Here is a 13,868-nt window from a genome sequence, read left to right as displayed (position 1 = left end):
CGTTCCCGCCAAGGACTCGGCCTCCGCCCCTTCCTCATCCAAGAGTGACCTGCAGGGAACACGTCATTTTAGAAGGAAGGTCCTTATTCTGGGGACCATGAACCCCTGCGAAACATCTGGATGAGCTTCGGGGGAATCACTGAATCCTCTCCTTTAAATTACGTAGAATCTGCGCAGCCATGTTCCTGTACACATTCCTCTGTGGAAAGTGGGGCTATGTCCAGAGATCTTTAACCCCAAAATGATTGAGAAACCCCCAAGATTTAATTAAAGTCACACATGACTCCAGCCAGCTAGGCGGTTGGTCCTCTCTTCGTCCTCCTGCCGAATGCGCCTGCCGGGTCGAGGCTTTCGAAATGAACGAAGCGCTTGCTGTGCGTCGATGCCACTGTGAGCACTTCCCGTCCGTGAGTTTAACTCTCACGACGACCCTACGACACGATACTATCATCCCACTGAGCAGATGGAGCACGAGAAGGCACGTGCTCAACGTCACAGCTCTTCTGGTTCTAAAACTTCTCACAATAAAATACGGCTATTTGCTTTTGTGCACGTTTCCCACCTACCTGATCTGTCTTCCCGTTTAACCTTCACCTGAGTCGGAGAGAAAAGATCCACCTCTGCTTGGCTGCCAAGTCGCAGACAGACACCCCCCACCCTCACCCCTCAGGAAAAGACCTTAAGTGCCGCAGAAGCTGGAGCAGGGGCCCTGGACATTCTGTCCCGGGCTCGAACTGGGTTTGCGATTCTTAAGGTAAGCATTGATCAGTAAAAAGCTAATTGTCTGCATATAGAAGTTCCTGAAGAATCTACAAAAAATACCAAAACTGAATTTAGCACTATAACAGACTATAAGACTGATGTGTAAAAATCCACACACTACTTCAGGAGCTGAGCCCCACTGCGAAAGCCCACCGTAGCAACCCCCCAAATCACGTCGGCCTTACCATCTTTAAAAAATATCACCTGTGTTTCTATATACTAGCAACAATTTATAAATGAAATTTTTAAAAATCTCATAAACAGCATCAAAAAGAATACTTCAGAATAAATTTAACAAAGTCCCACGAGACCTGTACACTGAAAATTATAAGATGTTGCTGAAAGAAATTAAAGACCAAAATAAAGAGAGATATGATTTCATGTACCGGAATAGTAAGGTATCGATCCTCTCAAAACTGATCTACGGATTCGATGTGATCCCTATCAAAATCCCAATCGATTTTTTGGCAGAAACTGGCAAGCTGACTCTAAAATTTGTACGGAAATGCAAAGACCTATAATAGGCAAAACGATTCTAGAGAAGAACAAAGTTGTGGGAACTATAATACCTGATTATACTAGGCCTTACAGTAAGACAGTGTAGCACTGGCTAAGGACAGACACCCAGATACACGGAACAGAAGACAGTCCAAAAAGAAACCCACACACTGAAGACTGAGTGATTTTTCAACAAAGGTGCCATGACAATTCAATGAAGAAAAGACAATCTTTTCAACAAATGGTGCCGGAACAATTTTATTTTCACACGCAAATTAATTAACTTAGATCTTACCTCACTCCACGTACAAAACTTAACTCAAAACACGTATCGATGACCTTAATGTAAAACCTAACACTACAAAAGCTTCTAGAAGTAAACAGATCTTTCCAATAGTGGATTAGGCAAAGAGTTCCTAGATATGACACAGAAGTACAATCCATAAGGGAAAAAAAAATGATAAACTGGGTTTCACTAAAATTAGAAATGTCGGCATTTCAAAAAACACTATCAAAAAATAAAAATAAGCCACAGACCGGAAGAAAATACCTGCAAAACATATAACTCATAAAAGACTTGTTTCGAAAATATATAGAGAAGTCTACGGCCATGCCGCCCTGAACATGCCCAATCCCATCTGATCTCGGAAGCTAGGCAGGGTCGGGCCTGGTTAGTACTTGGATGGGAGACCACCCAGGAAGACCGGGTGCTATAGGCGTAAAAAATAAAAAAAATAAGAGATCGTAAGCTGACAAGGTCCTTGCAATCTGTGAGGTCAACCAAGGGTTACCTCGCCTAAAAACATAAATAAAAATAAAAAATATATAAAGGCGGCAAACTATGGATATAGTAAAAAAAAAAAAAAAAAATGCAGTGGTTGCCAGGGGTTAGGAGGAGGGAGAGATCAAGAGTTGGAGCACAGAGAATTTTGGGGGCAGTGAAACTATTCTGTATTATAGTGATGGACACATGTGATTATACATTTGTCAAAACCCACAGAATGCACACCACCACGAGTGGCCCCTAATGTAACTATGGACTCTAGATGACAATGATGTGCCAAGGTAGGTTCATCAGTTGCAAGGAATGTACCACTCTAGTCGAGGATGCTGACAACAGGGGAAGCATTGCACATGTGGAGGCGGTGGGGGGGGGGGAATCCCTGTACCTTCCTCTGATTTTGCTGTGAACCCAAAACCGCTCTAAAAAGAATCTATTATATACACATATATATAAAGAACTCTTGTGACTCAAATATAAGACACAGCCCTCCCCCTACACAAAAAAGGGAAAGATTGAAACTGGTATTTCACCAAATGAGATACAGAAATGATAAATAAGCATTTGGAAAGATGCTCCGTATCAGAAACCATTAGGGAAATGCAAATTAAAACCACAATGAGGTATCACTACACGCCCAATAGAATGGCTAAAACCAAAACTGACAAGGCCAAGCACCAGCAAGGACGTGCAACTTCATCCCATGCTAATGAGGACGGACACCTGAAAAGTATCTGCCTGGAGAAATGAAAACCTCCGTCCACAGACATGTAAGCAAATACGCATAGCAGCATCATTCGTAGTAGACAAAAAACTGGACACAACCCAAATGCCACCCACTGGAAAAGTGATAAGCAAAACTGGGCACCGTCCATACAAGGCAAAACTGCTCCGCAACCAAGAAACAAACAGCTGACCCAGGCGACAACGTGGACAGACAGCGAACAGAACGGAGATGCTTTGCCAGGCACAGGTCTAATGTTTGCTGGTGAGTTCACAGGACCTAGGATAAGCGCCGGTGACTGGCAAAGAAGGCCGTCACCTCCCGATCTGACAGCGTGAGCTCAGGTGTCACGCTTGCCGTCGGCGCTGCGTTTCCTAGTCCGTAAGCAGAAGATGCTGGCGTGGGTGGCTGTGAGGCTCTTACTAGTTCTGGGGGTGGATAACTTGAAAATGAAAGCTGGGCAAGTATTATTTATTGATGGGAAAGAATATGGTCGATCAGTTTGGATTCTCATTCTGGTCCTGCGATGCAGTACACAAATGGGGTACACACCCCCTCACGTGACCCTCCCCCGTGTTGCCAAGGTTCTTCCCCTAACCGAGAAACAGTGTTACTCTTCCGTTCAAAATGCAGCAGCTCCCTGTGGCCTCCAGGAAAATCAAAGTTCCCAGCTTGCTTGCTTTTTCTCAAGTCCTGGACTGCAGCTTCTCATCCGTGTGTGTGTGTGTGTGTGTGTGCGCACGCGCGTGTGTGTGTGTGCATGCGTCCCTTTTTTTTTTGCCTTACTGAGGTATAACTGACAAATAAGACTGTAAGGCCTTTAAAGTGCGCATGACTGGATGTGCGTACACAGTGACAGGATGCTTCCCATCCAGTTAACTGATACGTCCATCACATCACATGTTTATCTTTTCTTTTTTGTGAGAAACTTTAACTTCTACTCTTTCAGCAAATTTCAATTACAAAGCAGCATTGCCGTCTATAATCACCACACAGTATATATATACATCAGCTCCTCAGACCTCCCTCATCTTATAGCTGAAGGCGGAACTGGAGTTTCTTAAAAAGCAAAGGCCAGACTCGAGGCACATCTGGATTCAGACCCTGACTCAGTCCCTTGCCAACTAAGTACCAAGTGATCGTCTTGAAACTTAGCTCTGTCATCTGTAGAGCTGAAACTAACGAGTCAACTGCAAGTGACTGTTTGTTAAAAGTCAGATGAGACAACCCTGGCCAGGGCCGGGGGCCTAACCCACGATGGCATGAACGAGTTCCTCACCCCCCTACCCCCCAATTCTCTCATCAATTCAATTCTTCAAGACTCGACTCAGGTGTTTCCTTCCCTGCATTGCCCCGCCGAGCTCCCTCTGCGCTCTGCGGACCGCCCTGAGGGTGAGTGCTGCGCCGCGGTCTGCGCCGAACTGGCAGAAACCGAGGTCAAAGCGTGTGTCTCACTCGTCTCTCCAGGGCACAGAGCAGGGGGGTGCTCGGTGACACCCTCCTCGGGCGATCGGTGGGGAACAAACGGGCAGCGTAACCCAGACTGAGGAAGAACACGCTTGAAGAAGTGGCTTTCGGGAAAAAAAAAAGCTTTTAAGTCACTATCGTCTCGCTCGCCTCCCACAGCAACTTCAACATCTGACCCCTTCCCTCTCGTGTGGGTGGGAGAGAGGAAGGGCGCGAGAGCCAGGCTGGAGGAAGGAGCTAAGCCCTGTGCCTCCTCTGTTACTTCTGCCTCTGGACACTGTTTTCGTGTTTCGTAGGAGTGTGAGACACACCCCTTAATTCACATGCTGCAGCACGACAGTCTACCAGATGGTCACATTCAACTGCAGGTAACAAAACATACTCCGAAGACAAATAGGACTGTTTGGACTACAACAAATGTGGCCCTGTGTGATGTTCATTAGTGCTCTTCACCAAATGTTTCCAGCTCTCCCTCCAGGAAGAGGATTTCACTTCCCTGCCCCTTTAAAGTCAGGTGCTGCCACGTGACTTTCTCGGGCCAATGAAATGTAAACAGGTCTGACATGTGCCACTTCTGGAGCCTGCAGGAGCCAGAGCACAGCCTGCCTGCGTCAGTACCTGCGGGAGGACCGAGATGCCTCCCTCAGCCAGGCGTGCGTGTGGCGAAGCCCCGCGCCAGCCCACGATGAAACGGGCATGCGGCCTGGGCGACAAACAGACCCCTGTTGCCTCGGGCCACGGAGAACCCGGCTGCTCGTTAGCCCAGCGTGGTCCACATACTCGGAAGACCCGTGACGGGAGCACAGCGCTTCTCTACGCCACCCTCTGCCCTAATCGTGAGGATGATCTGCTCAGATTTGGGACTTGGGCTTATTAGAAACTTTTTAAGAATGGAATGAATTTTAGGATATTTTTTAAAAGTAAAAATAAAAAGAGTCCAAAGGTTAGCAAAATAATCGAATATGTTTAATGGGAAGGTTTCAAACTTAAGTAACCACATAAAAAAGGCTGAGGTGGACAGGGGTAGCATATAAACGACAGCATGCTTTCGCTCCCCCATTTACCCCAAAACAAATACCTCTACTGCTTCCTCGCCCTGCTCAAATCAAAAACTGGGGACCTGGGTGCAACAGAGCACCGTGAGCAGTCACAACCAGTCACCAGGGGCTGGCCCTCAAAATGAAATCTATCCGCCACGCCGAGTGGCCCCATATCACTGTTCTGGACCGGCCTGAGGAGGCAAACCGGTCGCTCGAGGTGGTGAAGACCGCTGACTGCTCCTGCACCGTCCACCCCCGCCTCAGCGACAGCCTCTGAAGCTACTCTAGGCAGCAACGTACTCGGCTAAGGGACCACATTCCTAGCTACGTGTGGCCATACGACTGAGTTCAGCCAGTCGCACAGGCGGAAGCACATGGTACTCCTCAGAAGGATGTTTTAAAGGGAGGAATCGGGCCTTGGTCTAGTCTTGGTGTCGACGGCACCAGGACCCTAGTGGCCATCATGAAATCTGACGGCAGAAGCCATATCCTGGAAACATCGGCACAGTGACATTAACGGAGTGAAGTCCCTGATGACCTTCAGTGAAGTGCTCTCGTGCCTACCCTCCAGATTTGGATGTGAGACAAATAAACACTCCTATTCGAGTCACTATTATTTTGGAGTTTTCCTACCACATAGATAAACCCGATCAAGGCCCAGAAACAGAACCCAAGGATCCTGACCAGAGTCCATCATGACACGCTGACTACATGCGAAGTCTCTGTGTGAGTCAGAAATGTGAAATCGCACCTTTTTGAAGGTTAATAGTCATAATTATTTTATCTTTCCATTACATATATCTAATTATAGTCCAATCCACTGTGACGACTACATTTTTAAGCACCATTTAAATTCCCAGTAATAAGACTCCGTCGCGGCTCCAAAACACTCCAGCAAAGTGAGGGGCAGCTGAGAGGGAGGGGGCAGCGTCGCTGAACTATCTCAGGAAAAGAAGTTGCAAAGCGATGATTTTTATCATTCGCGACTCAAATATTTTTTGTTCTTAACGGTCCCTTAATTCACAAAACCACCTGCTTCCACTTTATATTGCTGTATGACAAACCACCACAGAATCTTACCAGATTAAAACACCCCCTTTTTACTTATTCGTAACTGTAATCTGGCCGGGCTCAGCTGGCCAGTTCCTCAGCTGCACTCCACAGGCGGCCCGCTCGGGGGAGCTCGGCGGGGACACTGGGGTCCCTGTGCATCTCTCTTTCCACGGAGTCTCAGAACCTCCCCCCCACACACACACACACACACAGGGCCTCTGCAGCCCTGTACGACCCAGCTGCCTACACAGCGACTCTAGGCTCCCGAGCATGCCGAAGTGCGAGTCCCAGGCCTTCTTAAAACTAAGGCTCAAACTGGCACCACGTCATTTTTGCTGCGTTCCACTCATTACAGTGAGTCACAGAGCTGGCCAAGGTACGTGGAGAGGGGACTACGCAATAGCATGACTCCAGTAGGCATGGCTGACTGGGGGTCCCCGATATGAGAGGGCACCTTTCCCCCTTTTATTTACCTACCACCTTAATATGTGTCCTCTAGCACGCTATAACCTCTCTAGGGCTCAGCTGTCTATAAAGTGAGGGTTAAATTAAATGTTCTTGGATTCTCATCTAGTTTTAACATCTATAACTCTAAGTGCATGTGTCTGATGCGAGAAACCATGACAGTACCCAAACGTCTATAACTCTAAGTGCATGTGTCTGATGCGAGAAAAACGTGGCCATGACAGTACCCAAACACTTCAACTCTACCGGAATAATTCAGCGATGAACGCTTTAAGGTGAAGAATATGGTTATTCCTTAATGTGTTTCACATTGTTATTTTATATGCAACTGGGTGCTTACTCCAAATACATGGCACATGTTATCAGGATCCCGAAGGTCAGGAAATTAGGAAGGAGAATTTTTTTTGGCGAGACTCCACTAAAAGTTGGAATTAAGAACAAAACATTTAGACTCCACTATGATCATCAACTATGTTGCTTCTGATGTAAGTGTGTTACATTGAAATGTATAGATTAAAAGTGACTCAGCATAAAACACATAAGAAATCATCTCAAAACCACCTAATAAGTCTCATTTAGAGAAACCTACTCAAAGATCACTATGAAACATTCACGAGTTTGAGTAATAAAAAATTCTGAAAAGTTTCTGTAATAACATTACTATCTATGCAGCTCCTAAAGAATTGCTTGGGTTGTTTTTGCGTTACTCGTAATAAGCAGCATTCTATAGAGATTTCTGCTGACCTCGCTTATCTTTCCTTTCTCTTTATTAAGGACAGCTGTACAAAAAGGCCATCTTTACTGTCTCCCCCCACACCCCCCATAACTACGACATTATTGACATTATTTTATGCCACGCCATTTTCAGAGTGCGTTTGCTACCTCGTCACATGTAACACTAACAAGTTCTATGACATTAGGCAAATGTTTGATTGATGATAGTGGCAATAACAATAACAGCGAATTCCTATAACAGCATCTCTTAATACGACTTAATTTGTGCCAAAACTTCTAAATTCTACACGTACATAAATTCACAACAATTCTAAACCAGGTGTGCTAGTTAGGATGCCCACTTTGCAGACTGGGCAACTAGAGCACAAAAAGTTAAGTTAATCCCCAAGGTCCAACAGTTAAGTTGTGGAACCAGGATTTGAACTGAGGCAATCTTAGCCCCGGGATCCGTGAGGTCCCCGGGATCCGTGAGGTTCTCTCATTTGTGAAACAAGCCTACGGTTTTAAATTATAGTTGACCCTTGAACACAGGTTTGAACAGTGCAGGTCTACTTACTTATACCAGGTTTTCTCAATAAATACTGTAAATGTATTTTCTCTTATGATTTTCTTACTAACAGTTTTTCTCATTTATTTTAAAAATAGAGGGTATACTATGCCATACGTAACATACGAAATATATGTTATTGGCGAGGCTTCTGGTCAATAGTAGGTTATTACTAGTTAAGTTTGGGGGGGAGTCAAAAGTTATACAGATTTTGACTGCACAGGGGATTGGCACCCCTAACCCCCACACTGTTCAAGGGTCAACTGTACTGGCTTTTTAAAAACTGCATAATATAGCTACACTCTCCAGAAGTATTAGTGCTTGTTCTGTATCCTTCCAAATCATTTTTTATGCACAAAATATACACATAGTTTGGTTTGGTGTGCTTTTTATAAAATAATACTAAACTTACTGCTTTGCAATTCTTGGAAAGCTTTTCCTCAAGTCAAAAACTGGGTCACAGATATAGCCCTGCCTTGGGCACCCACAGGTCCACTCCGGCCTGATGAGAGCTACACGGGAGTCCGCTGGTGGGTTTCCTGCTGCTGCCGACTCTCAACTGTCTGACTCTTCTCTGCTGCCACGAGCATCTTGCACGTACACGCGCACTTGTCGGCTGGTGCGGGGACTTTGGTCTGGCTTCCTTTCTCATGTTTAGGGACTTTCTTGGCCCCCTCCCCCTCCCCCTCCTCACCACCTCCAAAATGTAAGTAAGCGTCCTCACTTTTACTATTTTCCACACACTCTGCATATTCTCAGCGAGTTCTGGTAAACCACAGATTTAATCGCCTATCCTAAGTCCTAAACTCCACCCTACATCTCCAACACTCCCAAGAACGTCAAAATTCCTCCCCTGCGTTGACTGAAGTCTCTCCTCCTTTCCACCCGGACCACCCCACCCACCCTCTGTCTCGATTCACCTCGCGTCGACTACTGCAACAGCCTGTTCCCTCTGCCTCCAGGTGACTCCTCTCTTCATGTCATTCATCACCAGCGTGGATTTCCCAAAGCAGCCATCGCCCAACCACCAAGTAGAGAGTAAGTACCTACATCCGACTGCATGAGATGCTACATGGAAGACAAAGTAAGTTAATAACACTCTGTCCTCAGGAAGACTGCAAATATCTGCTTTTATTACCTTAATTTACAAAATAAAATAACCTGAGCAACAAGAAGAGACTGAGCCCACGAGGTGTCATCCCAAACAGTATTATAGATCTTATAACTGAAAATACTTAAAAATCAAGAGATTTCACATAAAACTCTAAGCTCCTGGCCTTTGTTGGAAAACCAGAGTATCTAGAAACGTCTCACATGGCACCCATCAGCCAGAACTGTCTACAGCTGCACCTAGGCAAAGCACGAAGACCCCCAGGACTCTGCACGCTGTTTTCACTCACCAAGCTCCTCAATCAAAGGCCTTAAGTGTCAGCTGTCATTCAGGACCTTACCAGCTGCTCGCCAAGTCATTTAAATTACCTACCTGGTCCCTGTAAACAATTTATAACCCCAGGACTACAAAGCCTGAACTCATTAGCCTGATGGTCGATGATCTTCACAGCTTGGCACCAACCCCCATATTAAGCCCTCTGTCCTAGTCACAGCCCGAGAAAAAACAGTTAACACTTCCCTCCTCAAAAATTTCATTCCCGTAGCTACCCAACACTCCTCACTTTCTTCTCACTCTACTTGGCTAAACTGTAGAGATCCTTCGAGGTGTGACTCAGGTTCTGCTTCCTCCGCATCTCTGTGGACCCCTCTCGGCCGCATCACGCCTTCCGCCAGAGCTCGCTGTCCACCCCAGCACATGACACACGCTCTTCGAATGACAAGTGCCCAATGAAAGATCTCACAAATTACAGAAGAGAATTTCTCAGACTTATACAATTTCGGCCTTTGAGCGCCCCACGTAGTTACTATGACAAAATTAACAGCGAAAGCAAAGTCACGCAATTTTCCTATCTTTTCCGTGAGGCCTTTTGTAGAGAAAGTACAAAAAGAGCTGTGTCATTCCTGCGTCTCCGAACTCGTGTTCTTAAGTTCTTCGAGTTCTGCAAATAGGGTGACACTTTCAATCACAAATTCGAGATCGGTCTACACTAACCACGGGCGTACTTTTACGCACCGGCCAGGACAGGAGAGAGAAAAGCCATCGTCCCCACTGCACTCGATGACTTCTGCCACTGACACTGCCACGAAGGGCGGGAAATAGCCACTTCAGCACGAACATAATAAGGAAAATTTTTCAAGAGAAAGGGATTATTAATCCACTCGTTGAAATTAAAAGAGGGACCAAAACAATAAAGAAAAAGAGAAACACAGACAGACACACACACACACACAGAGTGACTGGAAAGTTTCTCTTATACCAGCTAAAAATTATGTTCCATCCCGACCGCTTGTAGATGAAAAACTATCAATTCCTACCAAAGGCACCTCACATCTCCCAAGGGCAAGCACACGGAGAGCGCGTCCGATGTTCTCCACCACCAAAAACGGACCCTTTTTGTTTTGGAAGGTCAGCGAGATTCCATGGAAGGCCCTCGGCAGTAACTAAGTGGCTCAAGGATACAAGGCTGGACAAGCACCGTCTGCCCCGAGGAAATCTGACTGTGCCTGGGGGAAAGGGTGCAGTTTTGCAAAAAGGTGGGGAAAAGGTAAAGGATCAAGCAGTGTGTTCTGTCCCTCTGCAAACTGACTACAAATCGACATGTTAGAATTAACTGAGATAATAGCAAAATGTACGGAATCGCTATTTTCAGGATGGGAAAATAAACTGTTTTGATACTTTTAAATTTACATGGAAATGCAATCCGAGTTTTTCAAGTTCACATATTAATAACCAATATACTGAACAGAAAGTTGTACGTTCGACTAAAAACATCATATTCTCCAAGACTAGAGATTCCATGAGTAAGACGAACAGGACCGGGATGACGGCTCCAGCGAGGTCAGGATGCAGAACCAGGCCTCACAGGTGAGAGAGGCTGCCATTCCTGGACCAGCTTTTCGAGTGAATGAAATCATTTCAGTGCCCGTTATGTGCCAGAGATCAATAATTACTGAGGATTTCCATTTTTCTAATTTCTTGGAAAATAAAAAAAATTACTATCATAAAAAGTACAAATCTGCATTACCTCAAAGAGTATACATAATGGTGATATCTCTCAACTATAAACTCGTTTTATTAAACTGCATATATTACAGTGCACTAGGGTTTTTTAAATCACCTATTTCAAGTTCACGGCTATGGAAATGAGAAAATCTGTTGGAGGAGGGGCCTTACAAATATAGAATAGCAATAGCCACCTGCAGCATGGCCATTTTTTGCTGATCCCTTGTGTGACACCATTGGTTGTACCTAATTTTTTTACAGCAATAATGCTCAATGTGGCCTTATAACGACAGTAATTGTGCCCTGAAAAAAGAGAGTGGTGCAAGGTGCAAAGAGTTTATTCAAAAAGGGTCAAGGATAGTGCCTCAGAAGTCCTCTCCCACCTGTTTCTGCGCCACCCACTGCCCACCCCACCCCCAACCCATCCCGAATGAATGTCGACTTTGCCGACTTAAGAAATATGGTAGAATGTTTCTTTGGGTTCCCAATTTAGTAACGTGAATATATATTCTAAGGAAGAAAACTGAAAGCTTGAGGAAGTTTCCTTAACGTTACAGAAGTGATTAGGAGTCTTGAACGTGCCTACTCTGTGACAAGAGCTTCTTCACCAAAGGGAAGACATGTACCTCTGATAACGACCACGAGCTGCTCCAAATAACCAAATAATTAGACGGTCTTTCCTGTTAAGTTTTAGACAAATATTAATTTCACAGTTCCACCTGACATTTGTACTACAGGAAATCCCTGGTTATATACCTACTTTCCAAACTCTTCCTCCAAGATTAATAACTTCAGTTCAAAATTCTTGATTTTAGGTAGTAAACATAATTTCAAAATCATAAGTTAATGAAAGACTGGTAACTATACAACCTATGCTTTCTAATTTGACAAAATATAAAAATTAACATTATGAAATAAGAAAATGTTTAGTTTACCTAATTAGTAAAAATTCAAAGAAAGCATAATTAGCAGTGCATGGTTATCTTTTTTTAAAAATCCAAAGACAAATACACAAATCTACTTCTAAAAAAATAAAAATAGTGTCATAATGCATCCATCTTCTCCAGCATAAAACAATCCACTTAGAAACCATCTAAATATTGGTGACAATTTTAAAACTTTTATCTTCATTGCATTTCACAAAGAATATTAATTTTAATTTCTTACATAATTTAAAAATAATTTTAGCATTTACAAACCCAATTTACATTTGCTGCATATCGGTCTCACTTTCTTCACTATTCAACCAAATACAGGGTCTTGGCTGCTGCACCCTAATAACCATGTAGAGGTGCCCAACTAAAAAACCCTTCTTTGTTTTCATTTCAATTATTAGTTTAAACTTACATGTTTCTAAAACAATTAGAGACGCCATCACCTACAAAAAGCACACTTAATTTTCAAGAATTCACTAAAAAGCTTGGAATCATCAAAGTTACTATTAAATTAATTTTTTATAAAGAATGCTGTGCTGGTTTTCAAAGCTAAAAAAGAAAACTCTCTTAAGACTTAGAGCTGTTCTAAACGTTTTGCAAAATGGTTTTTATTTACAGTGTTAGATTTGTGTATTCTATAGAAATTTTTAAACTTCTCAATGGGCTACCTTTGTCTTCATTCATAACAGAAGAGGTAAAAATTAAAATAATAAAGTGGTAATTAACCCAAATGAACCTTTCTTCTGATGCACCCAAAAGTTGCACTACTACAGATGAGCTCAGGGTGTGTGGGTGGGTGTGAGTGAGGGGCTTGACAACATAAATAGATAGGTGTACGCTTTCTAGAGTAAAAATTTAAAAACAAATCTAAAACGTATAATCCCATATCAGTCTTCAGAAAGAAGCCAAAAAGTGCTTTCCAAATAGTGAAAATGGGAAGCAGCCAAACTAAAACCCTAACATGGCTTGATTTGTGTTGCTTTAAAAAAATACAAAAAGTGGCAAAGAAGTTTAAAGTTACTTAAAACTCCACCTTTGTTTTCCAAATTCAGTTAACACAGGAATAATAATAGCATTTTATGCCATACATTGCATTACAATGCAAGTGACATAAGAAACCCTAACTTTGTATCACAAAAAGCTAATGTAATAATACATACATCCTGTACTTGTTTTCCCTGACGATTTGTCACTGCTAGGTAAGAGCTGGCAATAAAATATGGAGGCAAGCTGAAGGCCCTGAATCATGTTCGTAGCAAAAGGATAGCAGAATAACACAGCACATCCAGTCTAGGGCTTCTCCGGGTTCCCACAACCCTGCCGTGCTCTGCCTCAGTTAACGCTCCTGTTTTTACTATGTATCAGCGAACGCAACAATGTTACTAAATGAATTCGGCCGAACAACAACAACAAAATAACAGTATCCACGAAGCGCAGCTTCCCTCCGCCCCCGTGCGCCCTTCCACGGCCAACCGTACGATAGGTGATCGTACGCCGGAGCGAGCGAGCAACACGCGCCACCCCACAACTTCGGAAGCCGGGCCCCATCGACCGCGGCACCCCCAAGAACCACAGGGCTGAGCGACTCACTGGCACCAAAGCGGGCGTCGGAGTCGCCGAAGAACCACTCTGCGAAAGGCCAGCTCCAGCCACCCCGCAACCCGAGGCCCCGTCCTGGTGCCCGCTCCGGAGCGAGCGCAGGCCATTCCGGACCCCGGGGCGCTCCGACCCGTTCCACGGAAGTTC

General features: G+C 44.4%; 1 protein-coding gene and 1 pseudogene across 1 annotated transcript in view; one reads left to right on the top strand and one right to left on the bottom strand.

The window, feature by feature from the left end:
- KMT2C (lysine methyltransferase 2C) overlaps positions 1–13,833 on the bottom strand; it is a 205,659-nt gene extending 191,826 nt beyond the window's left edge. The window contains exon 1 of the mRNA XM_025039018.1: positions 13,713–13,833. Within this exon, the coding sequence (XP_024894786.1) occupies positions 13,713–13,828 (116 nt within the window). The 5' untranslated portion in view covers positions 13,829–13,833. The remainder of the gene's footprint in view (positions 1–13,712) is intronic.
- Positions 1,861–1,979, top strand: LOC112469951 (annotated as a pseudogene).
- Positions 13,834–13,868: the final 35 nt, after the last annotated feature.

Source organism: Pteropus alecto, unplaced genomic scaffold, assembly GCF_000325575.1.
Source record: "Pteropus alecto unplaced genomic scaffold, ASM32557v1 scaffold48, whole genome shotgun sequence".
In the NCBI taxonomy this organism is placed as follows: domain Eukaryota; kingdom Metazoa; phylum Chordata; class Mammalia; order Chiroptera; family Pteropodidae; genus Pteropus; species Pteropus alecto.
This window is presented reverse-complemented; position numbering and strand designations above follow the sequence as displayed.